Source organism: Penicillium longicatenatum, assembly GCF_028827895.1.
Source record: "Penicillium longicatenatum strain IBT 33135 chromosome Unknown contig_11_segment0_segment0, whole genome shotgun sequence".
Classification (NCBI taxonomy): Eukaryota; Fungi; Ascomycota; class Eurotiomycetes; order Eurotiales; family Aspergillaceae; genus Penicillium; species Penicillium longicatenatum.
Genome location: NW_026643117.1, coordinates 1,496,355 through 1,510,105, shown reverse-complemented (window position 1 = coordinate 1,510,105; position 13,751 = coordinate 1,496,355). Strand labels below are relative to the sequence as shown.

General features: G+C 49.0%; 6 protein-coding genes across 6 annotated transcripts; 3 read left to right on the top strand and 3 right to left on the bottom strand.

Moving 5' to 3' along the window:
* Positions 1 to 691: 691 nt before the first annotated feature.
* Positions 692 to 1,897, top strand: N7484_000561 (adaptor protein NBP2; the record flags this gene model as incomplete). Its single annotated transcript, XM_057110982.1, has 1 exon — positions 692 to 1,897. The coding sequence occupies one exon, from the start codon at positions 692 to 694 to the stop codon at positions 1,895 to 1,897; it is 1,206 nt and encodes a 401-aa protein (XP_056978208.1).
* A 1,051-nt stretch (positions 1,898 to 2,948) lies between these two features.
* N7484_000560 (uncharacterized protein) lies at positions 2,949 to 4,803 on the bottom strand (the record flags this gene model as incomplete). The annotated part of the gene is made up of 5 exons (XM_057110981.1): positions 2,949 to 4,202; positions 4,268 to 4,349; positions 4,405 to 4,484; positions 4,592 to 4,623; positions 4,722 to 4,803. 5 exons carry the CDS (start codon positions 4,801 to 4,803, stop codon positions 2,949 to 2,951), a joined length of 1,530 nt encoding a protein of 509 aa, XP_056978207.1.
* Positions 4,804 to 5,487: 684 nt separating this feature from the next.
* On the bottom strand, positions 5,488 to 6,900 carry N7484_000559 (uncharacterized protein; the record flags this gene model as incomplete). Its single annotated transcript, XM_057110980.1, has 6 exons — positions 5,488 to 6,100; positions 6,151 to 6,205; positions 6,255 to 6,391; positions 6,446 to 6,617; positions 6,668 to 6,707; positions 6,757 to 6,900. The coding sequence occupies 6 exons, from the start codon at positions 6,898 to 6,900 to the stop codon at positions 5,488 to 5,490; spliced, it is 1,161 nt and encodes a 386-aa protein (XP_056978206.1).
* A 1,131-nt stretch (positions 6,901 to 8,031) lies between these two features.
* Positions 8,032 to 9,031, top strand: N7484_000558 (uncharacterized protein; the record flags this gene model as incomplete). Its single annotated transcript, XM_057110979.1, has 3 exons — positions 8,032 to 8,065; positions 8,130 to 8,594; positions 8,646 to 9,031. 3 exons carry the CDS (start codon positions 8,032 to 8,034, stop codon positions 9,029 to 9,031), a joined length of 885 nt encoding a protein of 294 aa, XP_056978205.1.
* An 850-nt stretch (positions 9,032 to 9,881) lies between these two features.
* Positions 9,882 to 10,876, bottom strand: N7484_000557 (uncharacterized protein; the record flags this gene model as incomplete). Its single annotated transcript, XM_057110978.1, has 3 exons — positions 9,882 to 10,104; positions 10,156 to 10,757; positions 10,832 to 10,876. 3 exons carry the CDS (start codon positions 10,874 to 10,876, stop codon positions 9,882 to 9,884), a joined length of 870 nt encoding a protein of 289 aa, XP_056978204.1.
* A 504-nt stretch (positions 10,877 to 11,380) lies between these two features.
* N7484_000556 (peroxiredoxin prx5) lies at positions 11,381 to 13,557 on the top strand (the record flags this gene model as incomplete). Its single annotated transcript, XM_057110977.1, has 10 exons — positions 11,381 to 11,506; positions 11,566 to 11,679; positions 11,728 to 11,765; positions 11,821 to 11,875; positions 11,927 to 12,025; positions 12,076 to 12,296; positions 12,347 to 13,032; positions 13,082 to 13,301; positions 13,358 to 13,448; positions 13,504 to 13,557. The coding sequence occupies 10 exons, from the start codon at positions 11,381 to 11,383 to the stop codon at positions 13,555 to 13,557; spliced, it is 1,704 nt and encodes a 567-aa protein (XP_056978203.1).
* Positions 13,558 to 13,751: the final 194 nt, after the last annotated feature.

The window sequence follows — 13,751 nt, the reverse complement described above, 5'->3', positions numbered from 1 at the left end:
GGGGCTTTAAGATTAAAAAAGGTATGCTCCATCTCCGATCGCATTGCATATGGACAGGGTGAAACGAGAATGGAGATGAAAGAAATCAAATCCAATCCTGGCTTTACTGGTTCCTGGCTAAACTTGCAAAGATCCTTCTTGTTATTCGGCGACATAAGCGCTGTGTCCGGGTTCCATTGATATCTGACACACTTGCAGGTTCGGCTATATTTAGCATTTGCCCTCGACCAACTGCGGGACAACAGTCTGGAACAACCACTGTTTTGACTCCTTCCCCTCAAGCATTTTCTCTTGCGATCCCTTTGACTCCAATCACCGTGGGGTCCCCTCTCGTGACTCGGCTCTCTCCCCGCCTTGAGTCTTTTCCCCTTCCTTCGATCTCGGATACCCACTCGGGGGTCCTCGTGTGTCCGCAATCCGGTGGTGGTTGAGAGACATCAGTGTCCAGGTGGTGGAAGTGGTGTGTGCATTATAGTGTATACGGTGTCTTTCCCTCGCCTATACAACTGCGCTATTTTGGGCGGGAAATACCAGTGGGATTATTGTCGGCGCGCCACCCAATCGCAATGCCAATTTAGGATTCATGCGACGCGGCTAAATGAACCCTCCCCATATCCCTTGTTGACCTCTCTCGAATCGTGAACTTCCATCGTCCACTCAATCCTTTTGGGGACATCCCTGCTTGTGCAAGATGGCCTCCACGAACTCTCCGAATACACTCTCCGCAGACAACCTCGCGGGCCTGCCCCCCATCCTGACAGATGCCACTGTCAAGCCGTCGCCCAGCGCCAAAGACCGGTTATCCACATACTCGAATGTCTCTTTCGCGTCCCAACATCGCTCGCGGCCGGGCTCCCACGTGTTCCCGATCTTCCATTCCAGTTTGCCGTATGCTCTTGTCCGAGACTTTGCCTACCCGTCCATCCATCCACTGCACTATGGCCCGCCTCCCTTGGCCTCCGGGGGTTCCACACCAGCTAGCGAGTACCGTCGTTTGTCAGATCTGCCGGGCTCGTGGGATACCGCGCGGGGCCCCTGGGCTTCTGGCCCATGGAGCAACGAGACCAGCCAAAACCCTGGCCCGGGCCCGGTTCAGGGCCATCAACAATTGCCAGCCATGTCATTCGGAGACGGTCCCCCGTACAGTGAAGATGAAGATTTGCATAGTCCAGTGGTGACAACGGCGCGCCAGCGGAAAAGGTCCACTGGTACCGATTTTAATGGTATGGATGAACACATGGCCGAGGCTGCAGATCGCGGCATGTTCATTAGCACAAACCCTGATGGTAGTGAGACATATTACGTCAATGGTGATGATGCAATGGAGGATGGACCAGGTGGAGAATATGTCACATACCCGATCAACGAAGGGCGGTATTCTCATTACGATACCCAGCATGGCCATGCACCCGACGCCGGATTCGAGTCGAACGATAACGGAGACCGGTACGCGAATGATTATCAATTCGCCGTTGGCTGTCCGGACGAAGAAATGCACGGAAAGGCCGTTGCTCTCTTTGATTTCGCCCGCGAACACGAGAATGAGCTGCCCCTCACTGAGGGCCAGGTGATCTACGTTTCCTACCGACATGGCCATGGCTGGTTAGTTGCCGAGGACCCAAAGACTGGAGAGAACGGTCTTGTCCCCGAGGAATTTGTGAGGCTTCTTCGCGATATTGAAGGGGGCTTGACCTCGTTGAACGGGGAGCCTACCTTAGACTCGATAGAAAGCCCCTCGGTCGACATGAGCGAGGATGATCGCACTTCGACACCTACGCAAAGTGATCCAAAAGACGCAAATGGCGACACCACGATGAGTCACTCCGAAGGCATGAACGAGTCCAGTCAGGCCACTGGTGGTCCTGGTGCCCGCGCCAGTATGATTTCAAAGACCTGAAATAACCGCCAAATCAGAGGCGGCTTCATTGAACAGGGCACCATGAGTTGAATTCTGCATGGCTCCCATTACATGAGAGCCATGTCGCGGCAAGTCTCCTGGCGTAAAGCCTGCAAGGCTCCCTCTCCCAGGTAGAGTTCATAAACTCCAACAAACCACATTCATGGATTTGAATTCCGTGGCTATTGTACCAAACAGGAGAGACGAGAACTTGCTCCAGACTCAACACATCTGGACACTTCGGACCTAGGTCCTACAACATCCTCAAAACACTCCACATCTCTCTTCACGCCCCCGAAACTCCGACTGATGAATGATTCCCCCACTACCCTACTACACTGATTTCTCTTCTCACGATTCCCGTTTACGCCTTGTACAACCAACCCAGGTTTGGTTTGCAAAAGCTACCTACGAGTGCTACATTGAAAATAAATCCCTTTTCTCTTAGCTTCTCGTCCCCCTCGCAAATTTCTGATTCTGCATACATTTTCCCTCCGTTTCATTCTCTATCCCTATTTAAACCCTTCGCACTTGTATCTAGCTTCCTTCAGCGCAGGCGTTGTCCTAGCATCTATTAGCATTAGCATAATGCCTATTCAACCCTAGACCGTCTATTCCACATAGTAGATTAAGCGAGTATTTGATACTCAGGTATTGAAAACTTGAAATTGCAATTCTGCTTTGATATTTGCAATCATTATGAGACAGTTTTGAAACTCCAAAGAACGAGGGCACGTTCTCTTCTATCGAGAACAGCATTCGTGGATATATAACATTGAAAATGGCAGCACATCTTACTCGGGAAATAAACACAACCCACCACCCGGGTAGGGTTGGATTTTTTCAGGCCAAAAAGGAGAAGAAAAAGGAGAATTTTTTCAAAATAGCTTTGCTAAGCGATAGAAAACCCCAGCACGAGCCACATACAAAAAAAGCAGAGGCGTCTTTCAAATTGAACAAGATGAAGCATAAATGAGTCTGGAATTATGAAATGCCGGATCTGTGTATTCGGTAACTGAAACAACATCAATAAGCCTGGGCCATCGTCAAATCAACCGAGCAGGTCATCGAAGGCCGAGCCGCCCTGTTTAGGCTGAGATGGAGCAGGCGATGAAGACGTAGCGTTTGCGCCCCAGATACCAGCGCTGGCTTTCTCTTTAGCCATACTGGCGAGGTTGGGGCCCTTGTTTGCGTTTGCGTTGGACTTGCTGATACCTGCGCTGGCGCTGGCAGTGGACCAGAGGGAACCGAAGGCGTCTCCGGATGGCTTGGCGGCTGGCTTGCTTGCGGGGGCCTTGTTGGAAGAGATGGAAGACGTGGCGGTATGCGAGAAGGGTTGCGAGGGTTGGTTTGTTGAAACGGAGGTGAAGTAGTTGGGGGTTGCAGCTTGGAAACCCGTGGGTTTGGGGAGCTGTTGCTGCTGCATTGAAGCGGACTGCGAAACAGGAGAGGTGAGCGCGCTGTGAGTCGGGGTGGGGGTTGCCGAGGTGAAGCCTACAATGCCATTGATGTTGGCACCCTGGGACGCTGACACTGGTTGGGGCGCTACGAATTGGGTGCTGGAGGTTGTGCTCGCGGAGACGGGAGCTGGGATGGAGAAGTTCGAAGCAGCTGGTGCTGGGGCTGGAGTTGCGGACTGGAAATCATCGAATTCGTCATCGTCGGCGGTGTTGTCCAGCATATTCAAGGCACTTCCGGCAGGCTGCTTGCCAGCAGCAGTTGAGGAAGTGGTTGTCACGGGCTCATCGTCACCGAAATCGAACAGGTCTGCCACGGGTGCGGGGGCTGGCTCTGGCTTCTTCGGTGGTGCCCGCTTGGTGCTAGTAGTAGCAGAAGTTTCACGTCGCTGGGGGCTGGCATCCCCCTCGTCATACTCGTCGTATTCATCGAATCGGTTGGCCTTGTTCCCGGTGTCTTGGAAATCACTAGTAGCGCCGCCAAAGCCACCACCATCGCCGTAAACACCCCCGCTGTATCCACCATAACCCATGGAATCGCTTCCAAAACCACCATAGCGGCCAGAGCTTCCAGAAGACATCCCGCCGACATTCATGCCACCTTCGAATCCACTGAACTTGTTACGGTTGGACCGGGCCTTTTTGCGCTCCGTGCGAATCTGGTCCACGTCGCCCAGCAATTTCACTAGTTCTGAAGACCGGTTGCGCACATTGATACCCTGGTCCTTACCATTCATATCAATATAGTGGAATTGCCGAAGCATCCGCAGAAGGGACATGTGAGATCTTGCGTCATCCACCACTCGCTCCGATCCATTCTTGATCAAAAATTCAAGAAGCTGGAGACCCTGTGCATGATAAAGAACCGAGATCAGTCGTTGACATCGGTATCGCATGAGTAACACCAGCGTACCTTGTAGATCTGTCGCCACTCCTCCGCCGCCTTATCGGTGAACCGCTTGTAGATCATGGGCATAATTTCATTGAGCAATTGGCTATAATCATTGTGAGCCTCCATTCGACCAAAGCATTAGAAGCCGCAACACTTACTAGCTATTAGTGGCATTGGCAATCTCCTGCATCAACGTGGTCGAAGCACCCCATGGTTCATTGTTTGTGGCTTCCCGGACCTAGGTCTCGTAAGTAACTTGTCACATTCGCATCGTATAAAGGATCGCATAGTTCGGATAGTCGTAGGCTTCAGGAGGTATTTGCGCGGAGGTATCAGGATACGAACCTTGGCTTCTATTTCAGTATAGTTCATTACGGCTGTGACGAAGCGGTCAGCTCAAGGGTTCCCGGGATTGCGAAACATAGCCGAATCGCTTTCAATCGCAACACTGTCGGACTCGACGGAATCAACGCACCATTTTGCACCTTGCGAACACCTGCTTTAAGGTCATACAAAGTCAGGTTGCTGACCTGATCTTTCAGGCTGGAGAAGTCCATGGCGAGGGGCTGTAGCTGTATCAAGTCGGGATTGGAATGGGATAAAGGGAGGACAAAGATATAGCGCGGCTAGATGAGCCGGAAAATTGAGCCAGAGAAGAACAAGCGATCCAAGCCCGCTGGGATTGATTGTGAGCGAGGGTGTGTTGGTTAGAGGGGAGCGGACCGGTTTCCAGCTGGCCGATTACACGCGCCACGCAGTCACGTGGCAGCCCCTGACCCCAGCAACGGATGTATAGGTGGGCCAACTCTGTTCTAGACTGAAACAAGAGATGAGATAAGATTGCACAATTATGATTTTAACTGTGTGGCCTTTATATTTGAGTGCGTCCATGTCTTGGGATTTCTGAGATTATCAGGATAACAAAACATCAGACTATATATCCACATCCCGAATTAAAGCTCCGAGACATATCTGGGGTACAGAAACCATGGACAACCATGTCCCGAGATGGATTGCGAAACATCAATCTTGGAAGTTGAGAATATTATTATTATGGAAGAAAAGTCTTTCCCTGGAGGATCGTTCATATACAAATCATCGAGTAGAAGCAATAATATAATACAATTAATATGGAAATCAGATCGCCGTGTCCAATTCGCCAAACCCGCAAAGCATTGAAAGCGCATGTGCATAAGAGATTTATGAGATCCAAGAATATTGTCGATCTCAGTTTCACCAAGTTACATTGAGCGCGCCATGTCATGCGCCAAGTCTCGCCTCTCTCCTTGTTCTTCCTGCAAACGCAATTCAGTAGTCACTTGAATAGAGAACTTGTCATGTTGCTGGGTACTATTTCCCGGACCAACGGTAGCAAAGCTCTTACCACCGCCACCATGCAGGATTGGCCTTTCACTTTCTTCAGAAGAGGATCTCTTTTGAGTGAGTCCCGGCATGGTACTCAATTCCAAGCTCTTGCGATTGCCACTGCGCTCGGCAAAGCTGACACCGCCTGATCTGTTGCCTCGCGAAGCGAACTTATTATACCCTTCAGTGCTGTATACGTTCTTGGTTCCGGCGTAGCTGGAGAATCCAAGCCAGCCCACACCACGGAATAGCGGTTTGATACCTGGGAGCGAGACGACGATTGCGGCGACGAACGATTCGCGATCAGCCCAGCGGAGGGCAAGGGGGAGGTTGCTAATATCGCCAAGGGAGTAGTAGCAGCGGAGGACGGTACAGATCATGATGAAGACACCGGATGTGAACATTAAAGCGAGAATGATTTTGCGCTGGAAGGCGACTTGGAGTTTGCCAAGCATGAGAATGGGGATGACCATGATCATGACATCGGACCTAGGTTTGAGTCAGCTTGATACATTCAAAGAGACAGTGAGTAAACTCACATGACGTTCAGTACAGCTACGACCACATAAAGTGGTGGGCGGAGAGTACAGTTGTCTAGATATCTTGTCAGTCTTAGGTTGTCATTCAGAGTGGGATGTCTTACCTCCTGCATAAGGTTTGATTTGCCAATTATGAGTGATAGGTGTGCAGACGCAGATATGCGTCAGTATACAGGCTAGCCAGCTGACTATACAGAAGCCCACTGCCGCTAGCACTAGCTTCTGAGTGCGAGTTCCTTGCCTGTAAAGAGACAAATTAGAGAAAAGAATCGGTCAATAGAATAGCCTGACTAACGTAAGCTTCCAGTAAAGGCAAAGTAAAACTCCCTTCAACGACCAAAGATAGCTAATATACCAGATCCAGTTCATAAAGGCCAGCTTCGAGCCCAAGATCATCTTTGGCATCTGTCTGTCCGGAACTTCCAAAGCAGTAACTGCAGTGAGGCCAATATTATTGCCATACATCTCTGTTTGATTTAGCATAGACAAAATAAACGACAGCCAAAGAATGCCTCACCTAGAAGGTAAATATTAACTGTCTGCAAAGTCCAGAAAATCTGTAACATGATTAGCAATGTTCAAGTCTCTGAATGGGGCCAAACGAACTATGCCTGCAACGGCAAAAGCATCATCTAACCGCAAGCCGCTGAGCCCTCCGAAATTGAGCCGAGCAATCATTCGCAAGAGCAAAAAGCTCATACCAATGGCATACTCGACAAAAGTCTCGACGTTCAAACTGTTCGTCATCATTCAGGAATTGACACAGCTTTCAAACCATTGAAAACACCCTCGACAAAGATGGAGGGAAAGGGTATTCAAGATCGAGAAAGGATCAAATTCGAGGGAGATTTGCTACATACTTAGAGAATGGGTGTGCCGCCCCCGGGGTTTGGAATTACATTTGATTTACCAAGCAAGACAAGAAAAGGAGACATTTTCGCCTAGTAATATTGCACCATCTACCCGGGACAATTGCCCAGTGGAGTCTCGTCAGAGCCGAATGGTTGGCTTCTCCGCTGATCCTCTTAAAATAAAGTGACAAAGTTCGGTCAGGATTTTGTCTAGAATCTGTCGGCTTCTGTCAAGTCTACTTTTCAGTCTCGTGCATATCTACATCACGTAGCGTGTCTTCGACGATCGTCCAGTGCGTTCTGTAAGAACGGCTGGGGAGCGCTAGCTCACGATGCTCGATTCTCGATTCTCGGCTGTCCATGCTCCGTACTCCATAAGGACAATGCTTTTTGCATGAGTGGGGATTGAGGATGAATTCTCTTTGAATCGACCTTGCCCTGTGCAGATGCAACTATGCTATACGGTGTATACCGCATAGAGTTCAACAAAAGTACCCTCTCGCCACAAAATTGGAGTCCGACACCTAGGGATTTGCCAAAGAAGTGGCAATAAGCATATCATTCATTCCAGTCTCGGGATATTGTCTCCTTGATTCGTGAATACGTTCCTGAATCTCCACCCAAACGCACCGGAAATCGACACCAGCAGGCCGGGACCCAAATCACTAAGACGCTGGGCGTTCAGCCACCAAGCCTAGTTCAAGCCCCATTTTTAACTCAAATAGTACTAATTTTCTTTTTATGACAACTCTCAGTCATGAAACCTCGGTTATTTTCCGTTATACCTTTTAAGCCGGGCGTTTTGCCGTGGTGGGTGCCTTGAGTGTCAACTGCAGGATCAAAGGTGGAGACTTGTAGGTTATCATTGCCTAATATAGTAGGAGTGGGAAACAGTCATCACATTAGGACGAAGCTAAACCCACACTTAATGAAGGTGATTATTCATAGGATCAGGGAGCGCAAAAGGGTCATGGATTCATTCAGAGTGCAACGTACATCGCGGGGTACATCTTCATAAGTATTGTCCATCATGACCATCAAAGTTGCTTTAATTACCGGTGGTGGTAAGTAGATGAGTTGGTTACCATGAGCATATTTCAATTCGGTGCTGATAATTCCCCCGAATAGCCAGTGGCATGGGCCTGGCCGTTGCCCGGAAACTGTCCGCTCGCGAAGACTGGGTTGTGAACATCCTCGATATCAGTGAAAACGCCGGAACAAAAGTTGCTCAAGAGCTACCCCGAGTTACCTTCCATAAGGCCAATGTGACCAAATATGGAGAGCTGTGTGACGCCTTCCAAAAGTCTTTCTTAGACGGTGGTAACAGACTCGACTTTGTTTTTGCCAACGCCGGAGTGATTGAACGTACGAACTTCTACGCCCCGCAACCCACTGAATCGGTGGCACCACCGCCTGAGCCCGACCTCTTGCCGATCGATGCAGATTTGAAGGGAGTGGTTCTCACCACTTGGCTGGCACAACACTATTTCCGTCTGTCACCTCACAAAGGGCGTGACGCAAATATAGTGATGACCGCCAGCTGTGGTGGGCTTTACCCCTCCTTCTACTCACCCCTATACTCAGCAGCTAAGTGTACGCTCATGAATCAGACTACATTTAAATCACCAGACTGACATTTAATAGTTGGAGTGGTTGGATTCATGCGCTCGATAGCGGCCAACTTTCGTGCCAATGGAATGCGCGTCAATGCCATCTGCCCTGGCATTGTACGCACTAATCTTGTCGACGAGAAAGGATGGGATAGTTTCCCCCCGAACCGTTTCGTTAAGATAGAGACTATCGCCCAGACCGTTCTTCATCTAGTAGATGGTGGTAGCCCCGCAGGCCAAGGATTAACCGACACAGTTGGTAAATCGCTCGCTGCATCCAAGCTATATGGACTCGCAGTGGAAATCTCAGACACAGGTCTCTACTTCCGAGACCAGCATGATTTCTGTGACGAAGGAATGCGCGAGGTCATGGGAGCTACCGAGCTTGACAACCAAGTCGACGGTGTTCTAAATGAGTAAAGGATAGACATGAATCAAATTAGAAATTCTTCACATTAATACCAAGCTTTCATAGACAAGGATTCGAGGTAGGATACCTACGCTATAAACAATAGCGCAATGTCCAGAATCCTGCAAATCACATGGTCAACATAACCGTTTGAACCACGTGAAAGGGAAAATGTCGGCAATTCAATTGAGTTTCAACAGTATTCCCATAGTATTCCCGAAGGATCAAGCAATGAATGAATACTGGTCCATCAGACTTCTCCTTCTCCACTCAGCGGGTCATTCGTGATGTTTGGGTTGGACGGACGGACCGAACCCGAACCGAATTCTGGCCGACGCTATGTCCCGCCCACGGCCCAGCGGTTCTCATCCCAGCTTTCCCCGTTATACACACGTATGCAGGTGGCGTACACCGCTAGGGATTCGCAACTGTAATTTTACCAGGTTGTGGATCACGCTAACGCCACTGAATGCTAATCTTTCTATACGGGTTCAAAATTAAACTCTACAGAGGTCATCAGACCACGATTGTTTCACTCCACCCGGCACTCGGAAGGAGATATGATATGAGTGTACCGAGTAGGGAGAGGACGTGCCATTGCTCGTGACGGCTCGGATTCTCACCACTAGAGTCCGGAGACACATGTGCTTCAGGCCCCACAGGCAATCTCAAATACTTTCTCCACTCATGGGGTAGCAGGTTTAATTTTGATGAGAGTTTTAGCAGATTCAAAATCTATTTTATAAGAATATGGTGCCTTATGAAGCTGGATCAGCAATTTGATCTGCTGGATTAGTCGAGGACGCGAGGCATTGAGATGACCAGCCCAGAGCAAAAATTGCCAGCATTCCAGGTCCATGTCTAAGGGATTGCTCCAGGAAGTCCTGACTTCTCACCGTGCATCATCTCAAACAAAGGCTCCCATACCGTGACAGCCCGCTCCGTTATCCGGCCATTACCGGGCTCGGGGATTTGATAGTATATCAATTTCTCGGCCGAGCCCTCAAGCAACTGCCCCGCCATACCAGTCGTATCATCCAAGAAAACGTCATAGGCTTTCAAGATTGTCTCCATGGGAGTAATACTACACAATAGTGTTAGATCTCCCATCACCCAAAAAGCAATATTAACTCACCACTCAGGCGAAACAGCCTCAATCATCTCAGGTGGAACAATAGACGTCTTCACAATACCCGGCATAACAACATTAAGCAGAATATTCTCCTTCTGCTTCAACAACGGAGCAATACCCCTCACAAACTGATTAACAGCCGCCTTCGTCCCACAATAAACAGGATAAGACTCATGAGGAAACACCGCCCCAATGCTACCGGTTATAATCACCCGGCCCCCAGGCACAGGATTATACCGCATAAAATGCGTAGCTAGCTGCGTGCAATAAACAACACCCTTGTAGTTGATATCAACAATGGAAGAATCCGGTGCTGGGGGAATATCGTCAACAGACTTGTTTCTCGAGTCATAGATATAGACGGAAGATTTGTCGACGATTCCCGCGTTCACGCAGACGGCATCAATGCGACCCCAGAGTTTAAAGACTTTTTGGAATACTGCGGCTGAATCTTCGTATTTTGACACGTCTGCGGAGAAGAACTCTGCATTTGCAGTGTTCAGGTCCGATAGAAGTTGCGTTCCGGCCGATTGGCGTCGGCCTGTGCAGGCTACTTTCCAGCCTTTGGTACAGAGGCGTTTGGCTAGCTCGGATCCGATGCCTGACTAGACCGATCGATGGTCAGTGAGTAGTGCATTTCGAATATTGGTTTTTGGCTTTTTTGTAGCTCTTTACTAACAGTGGCTCCGATAACGATGGCGACGCGATCCTCTGATGAGGCCATTCTGTGAGATTTGCAATTCGATATGGATTGGAGAATAAAGATAGAAATCGTTGTTCTTTAGAGATACCCGAATTATGAGGGGTAAATGTCAGGTTGTCATAAAACCGTGATTGTGGAGCTATACTCTTAGCCTCGGACTAATCCTACTGTAGAAGAACGCGGGATTTGAATCCTTTGCCAATCATTGCTTCGGGATGTTGATTAACCAATAATGATGTTCCAAGCTTATAGTATCCACAATGGGACTACTGTAAGTGACTAGGCGCAGGATAGTGGAGCCATTGGTGCTGTTTAGGGTAGAAAAGGCAAAAAACATGAATCAGAGCTTACATCCTTTGCGTGACCAATCTTGTCAGGGGTTAGCCGGCAAATACAATAGGCTTTGGATCAGCAAATATTGCATTAGTCAATTAGCTAGGCTGACTAGCAGCTAGAACTTTTTGTGTAGATAAAATTCAATCCTCTTCTCTTCACGAGTCACGACTGTTGAACAGCCCGCTCATCATGAATGAGGATAACGAGAAAGATACCAGTAGCCCCATGGCTGTCTCTGGGCCAAGCTCTGCACCTTCTGACTATGAAGAGGCTGAGCCTCCGGTCGTTGCTTTCAAGACATGGATTGTTGCTTTGGTAATTTGCCGCGCCTGTCACACTACGTCGCAATTCTCTTAATGATTGAATCTCTGTAGATCCTATCCTGCGGCTATGGTCTCTCTTTCTGGCCCGTCCCCGTCGTGTCCGCCATCGGTTCTTCGGTTTCAGCAGACCTGGGAGATGCCAATGGGTACATCTGGTTTGTTCCGGTTTGTCGCATGCAATTGAACTACCTAGACAACGGCTGATTTGCTTAGGCTTGGACAATCTCGATTACATGTTCCTTCCTACTCTTGTATGCGCTCCGGCTTTGGTGGATTTCAAGCGCATGAAATACTGATACTACGCAGTGGACCGAATACCGATCTTTTGGGCCGACGCTGGTTCCTTGTGATGGGCAACCTGGTATGTATTTCAACCATCTTTGCAACCATGCGAAATCACTAATGTTCACAGGTCACCTTTGCAGGTCACATCATTATTGCCTCCGCCAAAAACACCAACCAGATTATTGCAGGACTGGCTGTGTCTGGATTTGGTGGAGCAAACTGTCAGGTAAAACTCTATTATCCACAAGCAGTTGATGGGATCCTGACTCCATACAGATGGCTGCATTCGCACTTCCAGAGCTGCTGCCCAACAAATGGCGTCACATCGGTGTTGTTTTCGCTGACATGACTGTGTACATCGCAGTCATCGTCGCACCAGTGACAGCCCGCTTCGGCTATGAGATGAACACCTGGCAATGGAACTTCTGGGGAGTAGCTATCTTCCAGGGCCTTTCCTTCGTCGGACTTTTGTTGCTCTACCACCCTCCCAAGCACCCGTACGTGAATATCTGAGACCACGACAAAGACTACAACTAATCATCCACAGGCTCGGTATCTCCTACAAGGAAGCATTCAAGTCCATGGACTACCTGGGTGGGTTCCTTTTCGTAGGCGGTATCGTCCCCTTCCTCATGGGCATCGTCTGGGCCAGCGTCTACTCCTCCACAGACCCACACGTTGTGGCAACACTAGTCGTCGGAGCAGTCGTTCTTGTCCTCTTCGCTCTCTGGGAAACATACGGTAACCTCAAGTACCCCTTGACACCCACAGCAATTTTCACCAGCTCCTATGGCCGTGACTTCACTGCCCCAGTCATCGCGCTGGGGGTCATCAACATGTTCTACTACTCCTCCAGCATCCTGTGGCCCCAGATGATCACTGTTTTCTACACTAACGGCGGCGCGGACTGGAAATACGCTGTTGTTCTTTCTCTGCCGCAGGGCCTGGGTATTCTTTTCGGTGCCCTGCTACTCACGTTCTTGGGTAGCTACATTCGTCACTGGCAGTGGCAGTTAACCATCTCTGTATTCGTGATGGTGTTTTTCGGCTCTTTGCTCGGCCTGGTCTCGCCGCATAACAAGGGCATGATGATTGCATTCTTGTTTCTATCTCAGGTCGGCTTTGGATGGGCAATTTACCTGAGTATTGCTATAACCCAGATGGGTGTTGAGCAGCAGAACCTTGGTGTTAGTGGTGGTATCTCTGGATGTATTCGATTTGCGGCTGGTGCAGGTATGTTTTTATTCTTTCGGCTGTTCTACGTGGTGCTAATGTCTTTAAGTTGCTACGACGATTTACGAAACTGTTTTCAGCAAGAGCTTGACCAAGTACATGGAAAAATACATCCCAGCTGCTGTGACTGCTGCTGGTTTATCTGAATCCAAGGTTGAAGGACTGATGTCTGTTGTATCGGGTGGTGCTTCGGCTTTGACTTCGTACAGTCCGGCTGTTGCTTCTGCCGCCGAGGCCGCTCTCAATGACGCCTACTGCAAAGCTATCTTGTGAGCCTTTTTGGTGGTAAACCCCGATGATAAACAGTCACTGATCTGGAATTTAGTGTAGTGGCAATGGTGTCCATGGCTTTTGGCATTGTTGGCCTTATTGCCTGCCTATGCTGCAAAGATGTCGATTCAAAGATGACTAATAAGGTAGGCAGGACTTGCTTAATTAATCCTCTATTTTACGGATGCTGACTCCTATCAGATTGAGGTATACCTTGAGAACACAAGTCTGGCCGAGAGAAACACTTTCCACTGAGCTAAGGTGGAGGTTCGCTCCCAGTCCACGAAACTGGGAGGATCAGTGTCAAAGATTTCATAGACAGATGAGGCTTGAAAGTGACGGATTCAATGGAATGCACATGCAGGAATGGCTATAAAGTTGTTAATAGTTAGCAGGCAGGACCCTTGCCATTATATAATGAGATTTTAATTGGTGAATGTATTTAGAGA